Below are 9093 nucleotides of genomic sequence, written 5' to 3'. Positions count from 1 at the left end.
GACATTTTACCAGAAACTGTTCTACTTTTGGAAAAGTTTCCTGCTGGAGATGCGAGAAAAGCGGCTGTAGCTGAGCTACAGCTCAAAACAGACCAGTATGTCTGTACTATACTAGCACATCAGCACATACTGAGACATGTTTACAGCCAAGATGGACAACGTTGTGCCTCCCAAGGAGGTTTGACTTTTGCTGAAAGGACAAAAAGGCTCTCAACGCTTGGATCGCGACTCCTGAAGTAGTGCATTACCTTTTTATACACGGAGAAAAAACGATAACACATGCAAAAAGCTAGTAGTAGCGGAACTGTTTTTATCTGGATAAAGTTAATGTTTATTTCACTGCATGTGTTCTCCGCGCTTGCTACACACATCTACTCGCTCCATTTAAGTTTATTGAAGCCATGCCAACATCCATAGGCTAACAACAGGCTTGCTGTCCTTTGGACAATGTCAACATGCACACCATCGCCCGCCTACTTGCCCTCATGAGGCTTTCACTGGTTTAAACAATTCAGACATACCCAAATAAGTCTATGTTGTCTCCCACATTTAGCCTAAATTTCTCATGGTGCCTTTCCTCATGTTTTTGCCTACAATACTACCTATTATATGCCTTATTGCTCCTAGTATGGTAACATAGGAATGTATCACAATAGTGATGTTGGCGATGTTTTGATGCAAAACAAGCAGGTGGCATCGTTATTTATGACAATGCACCAGCGAAACAAGACAAAAACGGTCTGATGATCTGTCGACACAAGCAAAATCATCAAAAATATCAGTACAGTGGAGCAAGTCTACCATGTAGTCATGCAATGCTGAATATTATGGACTGTGACCATGAAAGCACTGTGCATGCCTCAAAGTGCGGGCTCGAAATCATAATAACAATCGTACGTCCACTCTTACGCTGCCGGAGCATTTGGAGGGCACATGGTGTGAGGTGTTCTCTCAGTTTGAGGTCATGGCATCTGCTTGCATTTCCTGGCCAGCATCAGCTTTAGATGCATTAGCAGTGTGCGGATTACTGTTAGCAGGGCAGCGCCACAATACCAATAACTCGCTGCGCTGACCCTTACCGGCCTACAGTGAGAGAGAAAGAGATAGAACGGCAATACAATACTGTTTAAGACCTCTAACCACGACGCAGATTGAGATTATGACCCCCAATCTCGCTGTTAGCGTTCAGCCACTGCCCTGTCCATGCTGTGCTCAGTTTGTGGGGGTGTTACAGGGGAATCTAGGCCTTAAGAATGTAGGTCTGGGCTGGGACGGCCAGGGCAAAGCAGGCTTACGGCCCTAATCCCCCCAACAGACATCCATATGAGGGCCAGCAGGCGGAGGCGTGGCTGCTGTCTAGACATGGCCAGAGGCTCAGACCATACCCACCCCCCTCTGGAGTCCCATTAAAGACTTAAAACAGCGAAATACATTCAACACTCCAAGTCTGACTGTGTGTGTTGGGTGCCGCTATGTTTTCCTGTTAGAAACATGCCATGCCTTTTTCCAAAGAAACTGTAAATATGGAGGAATTACTGTAGGGGAAGCCTAGGATTAACCCCTTAAAGTCTATTCAGTTATTAATATAGAGGTTTATTAAACAGCAACCATTATAAATAATCCAGTCACTCCCATGAAACTGCCATGTATTAGCGAGGACCTGAAGTGAGGCTTGCACACAAGTGACTGCAGTTGAAAAGGTTAAATAACCCTTATTGAGGTCATTTGATATAACAATTAATCTCATAATCTCTTGCCTTATTCTTTCTAAAGCTTTTACCAAACTTGCTCAGCTAAATGCCCATTCCCACATACCCAGACACAATGCTAACACTCAGCACTGTGCTCCCTGTTAGCTATACAACAATCCCAATGCCTATAACCGCCACACTGATGCCCATAAGACTGAGCTCTGTTATCCATATCATTGTACTCCTCACAATGCAGCCTGCTATGCTATGCTAAATGCTCTTGTTGGTCCTAACACCCACAGCACTAAATACCCAGACCACAATGCTAGCAGTTACACCACAATACTATTAACTACATCCAATTCTTATGTCCAGGCTCTGTAGCGATGACCACGGCACTAAGCCTTGTTATCCAAAGTAAGGAACTGTGGCTATGGCTAAATATCCATAGAACTCCTGCTGCTATACTAACACCTGGTAGACCTACAAATATATTGATAAGTGCTAATACCCAATACACAGCATCTCCGTCAACCACAGGTCTACTTCATATTAGTCTTAGAATACCAATTAGAACATTAGAATGTCTATCAAAATATTAATGCCTATTAACATCTTTGAATTGCTATTAGAATATCTGACTGTCTATTAGAATAGTAGCATGCCAGTAACACTATTAGAATGTCTACTGGGATATTAACATGCAAACAAGAATATCAGAATGTCTATTTGAATATTACAATGCATATTCAAACATTACAATGCCTATAAGAATCTTTGACTCCCTATTAGAATATTAGAATGCCATTAAGAATATTACAATGTCCATTATGACCATAGAGCCTTTATTAGAATTCCTACGAGAATATTGCAATGTCTATTAAAATTGTAGAATCTATTTTAAAATATTAGAATGCTATTATTATATTAGGATGCCTAGTAGAATTGGAATGCCAATTAAACTGTTGATTGCAATATTAGCATGCCAATTACAATATTACAATACATACTTGAGTATTACAACGCCCATCAGAATCTCAGAATACCTATTAGAATATTACAACAGCTACTATAATATTACAATGTCTATTAGAATATTAGAATGCCTATTAGAACATCAGAATGCCTATTAGAGTATCAGAATGCCTATTAGGACATCAGAATGCCTATTAGAGTATCAGAATGCCTATTAGGACATCAGAATGACTATTAGAGTATCAGAATGCCTATTAGGACATCAGAATGCCTATTAGAATATCAGAATGCCTATTAAGACATCAGAATGCCTATTAGAATATCAGAATGCCTATTAAGACATCAGAATGCCTATTACGATATCAGAATGCCTATTAGAGTATCAGAATGCCTATTAGGACATCAGAATGCCTATTAGAATATCAGAATGCCTATTAAGACATCAGAATGCCTATTAGAGTATCAGAATGCCTATTAAGACATCAGAATGCCTATTACGATATCAGAATGCCTATTAGAGTATCAGAATGCCTATTAGGACATCAGAATGCCTATTAGAGTATCAGAATGCCTATTAGGATATCAGAATGCCTATTAGGACATCAGAATGCCTATTAGGACACCAGAATGCCTATTAGGACATCAGAATGCCTATTAGAGTATCAGAATGCCTATTAGAGTATCAGAATGCCTATTAGGACATCAGAATGCCTATTAGAGTATCAGAATGCCTATTAGAGTATCAGAATGCCTATTAGGACATCAGAATGCCTATTAGGACATCAGAATGCCTATTAGGACATCAGAATGCCTATTAGGACACCAGAATGCCTATTAGAATATTACAACAGCTACTATAATATTACAATGTCTATTAGAATATTAGAATGCCTATTAGAACATCAGAATGCCTATTAGAGTATCAGAATGCCTATTAGGACATCAGAATGCCTATTAGAGTATCAGAATGCCTATTAGGACATCAGAATGCCTATTAGAGTATCAGAATGCCTATTAGGACATCAGAATGCCTATTAGAATATCAGAATGCCTATTAAGACATCAGAATGCCTATTACGATATCAGAATGCCTATTAGAGTATCAGAATGCCTATTAGGACATCAGAATGCCTATTAGAGTATCAGAATGCCTATTAGGATATCAGAATGCCTATTAGGATATCAGAATGCCTATTAGGACACCAGAATGCCTATTAGGACATCAGAATGCCTATTAGGACATCAGAATGCCTATTAGAGTATCAGAATGCCTATTAGAGTATCAGAATGCCTATTAGGACATCAGAATGCCTATTAGAGTATCAGAATGCCTATTAGGACATCAGAATGCCTATTAGGACATCAGAATGCCTATTAGGACATCAACATGCCTATTAGGACATCAGAATGCCTATTAGGACATCAGAATGCCTATTAGGACATCAGAATGCCTATTAGGACACCAGAATGCCTATTAGGACACCAGAATGCCTATTAGGACATCAGAATGCTTAATTAGCATCCTCTATGCTGACTGCCATAATCCGTAGCCATTTTCTCTGCGCATTGCAGTGATACATCAGTTTTCGGGGGCCGAGCTCGCAGCCGTAGCTTATCGTCTGGTTTCGTTTGGGACCCTGCGGTTCAGGCCTGGTGCTCACAGAGCAGGAGCATTAAAGGGGATGTGAGCATCTTTCTTTTACGAGTGTTGGCTGACATTAAAGGGTCAGTCTGTGTTTTATGAGCTCTGCATGCCATTATCTCAGCTTCCTTCCTGTGATGTCAGAGAGTCCTAATGAGGGAGGAAGGAGAGCGTGCGTGCCCCAAAATAGTGGTGACAATAAAAACACAGAAGTAACATAATACACACAAAGGGGCCATAAAGGTTAAAACACTGTTCAGTAAAGTACGGAAAGCACTGAAGATGGAAAGCGTTTAGCCACATTAAAGCAATTCCTTTATGAAAGTGATGGCACTGTTGTCATTATTTGGTAGTCAACTGTTTCTTCTTGGTCACTTTGTAAATTCATAGGTTTGTTTTGGCAGGACAGAATCACAGATTCGACCGTGTGAAGTGGTCAGTCGTTTGGTACTTCTGAAATATTTACAGCAAAGCCAGACAACTAAGCAAACACACAAACGCAGGGATTAGTTAGATTTTTTTTTTTTAATTTTGGCATTTCTCTGTTTGCAATTATATTAAGCAAAGTGCATCTTTTTCCGTTTCTCAACACATTGCACAATACATAAATAACGATGCATATAAAACGTCTTCATATTTACAAGTAATAATATATTTATATAACATAAAATACATATTTAACTTTTTATTTCACTTAATTAAATTTTAGTCATTTAATAAACAAGTCGTGAGTTTTTTTCTGTCTCTTAAAACATCTTCTGGAGAACTTTTTTTCCCGCTCTGTCACAGGTCCAGAGGAGGTCAGGGGTCAGTCCGTGTGTCCATGGCGAAGGGGGGAGGAGAGGGGGCGGAGGCTCATTGCTATCGGTTATTGAATATAACCTCGAGCCAGCACGGGCAACTGCTGATGAACTGTCTGGTGTAGCACTGGCCCCAGCCCTTCACGAAGCTGATCTGGACCGTGAAACCGGTCCGCGGCTGCTGGCTGAACTCGTGGTCGTTGGGCCTCTGCAGGCTGTTGGCCTTCTCGTAGTCGAAGGCCTTTATGGAGAAGCCAGGAAACACCTTGTGCACCAGCAGTGTGCGCGACGCGGGGTTGTCCAGTGTGGCCGACTTGATGAAGATGGGGTAGCAGCTGCGGTTGTACACCCACACGCCATCCGCCTCGCGGCTCAGCTGGATGCCGTAGCCAATCTTGGCCCGGACCATCTGAACCAGCTGGCTGCGGCTGTCCGAGGCCAGCTGGCCCAGGCAGAAGCCCGTGCCCTGAGGTAGATCGTAGAAGATGTCCAGCGAAGACTCCTGGACTGAGTAGAGGCGGCCCACGCGTGTCTTCTCCTCCCAGTACGCCACCACACACCAGTGCCCTCGCTCGCCAGACTCCAGAAGAGCTTGGGAATCTGCGGAGAGGCAAAAAGAGGGAGAGAATGGTCAGTGAATGGAGTCTTAATAAACGTGAAGAAGGAAAAAGCACAAAACAAGGAGGTTTAACAACAATTCCTCACTAAATAGTTCAATGCGTTGTGAAATCTCAGACTTCACCACAATTCAATTTACACACGGTTGTTAAAACGCACTGAACACACACAACACTGGAGGAACTAGATACACGGCAATAGAACACACTATAAAAGCAAGACACTGAGATTTTTTTGCCATCAATCATCCGCAAGGGCCAATTTTGGGCAGCCCTACTCTAGAAACCTTTGACAGTAATACAGAGAGAGAACGAAGAAAGAATGTATGACAGAGAGGAAGGGAAGGGCATCAGTGCACCAGAAGTGGTTTCAGAAGGGAAGACGCCTCACCGCACCCCGAGGTAAAGGATATTACCATCAGCACAGCCCTTACTACAAACCACACTATCAGAATCCTCCTCAAAGTATCAGCGCGGCACTCTCCTGGTCGCTGACAAACATCGCTCGCATCCTTAATTTCAGCATCAGAGAGAAAACAGCGTAGGAATGCTTGGAATGCTTGTAAAGGAACTGGGCGCTGCGCAGGCCGACACTGAGACCTATTTACATTGGGCCTGCGCTTATCTCCCCTCTCTAACTGAATTTCCTTACAGAACGGCCTCACCAGGACGCCGCAAACCTGTAGAGACCCGCCTGCATCCAGCAACAGGAAATTAGATGCGATACATTGAATATTTAACCCATTAAAACTTATGAGTATGTGGTTCCTCATAACTCACAAGTATGGAACTTACACAATTAATTCATAGTAGTTACTGAATGATGTGTCTGCAAAGTAACTGAATATTAAGCCTGACGTTTAAGGACTAGTTTAACCAGAAAAGGTTGATGTAAAAGTATGACACAAAAAAGGAACCACTCCTTTAAGAGTTTAACCCCTTAAACTTTAAGGGCCAGTTTGCCAGACCCAGATTAAGGCTAATCCTAGACTAAAAAACCTCCAACGGTGATTCAACATTGGCACTACAGTTTAATGCAGTAAATATGCAAGAAACCAACCCTATGGGTCCACACTCCTCATTAACTTGGATTAGTTTCACAGTAGCTATCACATTAACTAGTGTGGACCCTGAGTAACCCAAGGATGCTAACTTTATAATCAGACTGAAGAACGGCAACTGACGAAAAATGCAGGCAGCTTCTTTTACACACTTTTACTTCTATTACACACTTTTAAAAGCAAATATATATATATATATATATATATATGTATTGCTCAAATAGTTACTGAAAAATGTAATAAAGATGAGGTTTGTCTCTTTAAAACGTGAAGAAACGTAGAAAAGGGGTCTTCCAGGAGTCAAGCCTGTAGGACTGGTCAGTTGCACAGAAACTGGACGCTAACTCAATCAGTCAATGACTAAAAAAACATCTCAAAATATGCAGAAAGCAGGTCGAGAGCTGAAGTGTGTAGAAATGGAAATGTGTCGCTGCACTTTGGTCCCATACAGAGAGCTCTCACTCCTGAGCGGAGCTGAAGGGGGAAAAAACTATCAGGGCTGCGCCGGCTCCAGTTTCCCTCCCCCCTAAACACGGCCTCCAGCCCCCCTCGCTCCCTCTCTCCATATCTCTATCCCACAGAACACTGGCTCCAAGCACCAACAAGCCAATGGGGCGGCAGGGGAGGGGGAGAGAGGGGGAGTTTTCTCTTTAAAACTTTTTTCCTCTCTCTGTGCTACTTCTCCATCTCGGCTTCCTCTGGCTGCTCCCTGGCTTCTCTGTGCTTTGATTTTTAAGACAACAGGAGATCCAAAAACATTAAATATGCATACAGGTTTATTTTTATACCTTGTTAGGACACTGGGGTCATATATATATATAGTATTAGATATATGCAAGTATATATGTAATAATACGTCCTATATATAATATGTATTATATACTATGCACATACAAGTACTTCTTTCTGCTTTCCATTAGAAATGAATTACATATACTCTGGTAGTGCTCAGTCCTGAAGGGTTAAAGAAATGAGAGGGGAAGGGAAAAAAAGAGGAGTATAACTCCCAGCATCCCTCCTTCATTTGGGCTCTTTTTCTTCGGCCCCTCCCTCGTTCCCTCTCTTTCATCTGGGAGGAGGCAGAGCGCAGGCAGTAATTTGGCTGGGCTCTGATCAGGCTCTGGAGCTTTATCACTGCCGGCCTCTGTTATTACACTCAAACCAGCCTTCATTAAGAGCAAGGGGGGAAAGAAAGACAAGGAAAGAAGAAAAGAAGAGAATAATTCTCTCCACAACCCAAGAGACTATACCAGGTAGCTTTTAGGGTGCACGAAGCATCCATGTAACCAAAGCAACCCCTCAAATACCAGACATAGTGGGGAAAAACAGTGATGCACTGGATTTTCCTAATTCAAATGTGTCCGTCTCATATTTCGCATATAAATCGCTGCTGTCAGAACAAAACCTTGCATCTCCATTTTTGTTGTTTTTCAGTTTTTGACATGATTTGAAAATGCATGTTGTTCTTTACAGTGTGTGTCAATTTCATGATGAACAGATTAAAGGAAACGGCCCAAAATGACTTGGAAAGACTTCTGGTTCCATTGACTTACATTAAAAGTAAAGCACGTTTTTTCCGTCTCCTGTAAAGTTATCATTTTGGAGATACGAGGTTGTGTTCGGACAGCAGCGACACGCTGACCATGACTGTGTCGATGTGAAACATTTATACATCTGGAGTTCATGCACACATTTGAATGGAGTGAATTCAGTGCAGCAGTGCTAGAAAACAAGGAGGAAAAGTAGTTTCCTCAGTGCGTGTTCATTCTCAGTGCTTGTGTTGCAGCATTTTTCTCATTACTCCCAAAGCGGAGCCTCCACTGTCTTTCTTTTCCCTTTTTTCTGTCCAACAACTCCTCCTGTTTCAGCTCAACCGTGGGCACTGGGATACCCTGCTGTTTGTTATTGCAGAGAGAGAGAGAGAGAGAGAGAGAGAGAGAGAGAGAGAGAGAGAGAGAGAGAGAGAGAGAGAGAGACGTGGCGTCTGGGGTCATTATATGGCTGCCTGTCTGGACTTGTCATCACAGCCTGAAACCACTGTGGTATTTATCTCTCTCACACACACACGGGCTAAGGTATTCATCAGTGAGCTTAGTGCCCATTCACAGCATGGGAAACCTGCAATAGCTTCACAATAGCTCCCCTTCCAACCAAGTCTGCAAATACACCCATGCCTAATGAACATTTCTCAACATCTCAGAGTCTCAACTGATGCCATATACCGGCTAATGGCTGTTAAGTTGAATATTCTGTAGCAATAAGCCACAAGAGGCCGCACGTTACAGTGATTTTTAGAGCAGGTTAAGG

The 9093-nt window shown here is 42.2% G+C and overlaps 1 protein-coding gene across 1 annotated transcript in view; it reads right to left on the bottom strand.

Moving 5' to 3' along the window:
• Positions 1-4814: 4814 nt before the first annotated feature.
• Positions 4815-9093, bottom strand: part of smad7 (SMAD family member 7) — a 26553-nt gene continuing 22274 nt past the window's right edge. Inside the window, exon 4 of the mRNA XM_017711334.2 lies at positions 4815-5708. Coding sequence (XP_017566823.1) covers positions 5170-5708 — 539 coding nt within the window. The 3' untranslated portion in view covers positions 4815-5169. The remainder of the gene's footprint in view (positions 5709-9093) is intronic.

This window comes from Pygocentrus nattereri, chromosome 16, assembly GCF_015220715.1.
Source record: "Pygocentrus nattereri isolate fPygNat1 chromosome 16, fPygNat1.pri, whole genome shotgun sequence".
NCBI classification, from domain to species: Eukaryota; Metazoa; Chordata; class Actinopteri; order Characiformes; family Serrasalmidae; genus Pygocentrus; species Pygocentrus nattereri.
Note: the sequence above shows the minus strand (reverse complement) of the source record. Positions and strands in the feature narration are given on the sequence as shown.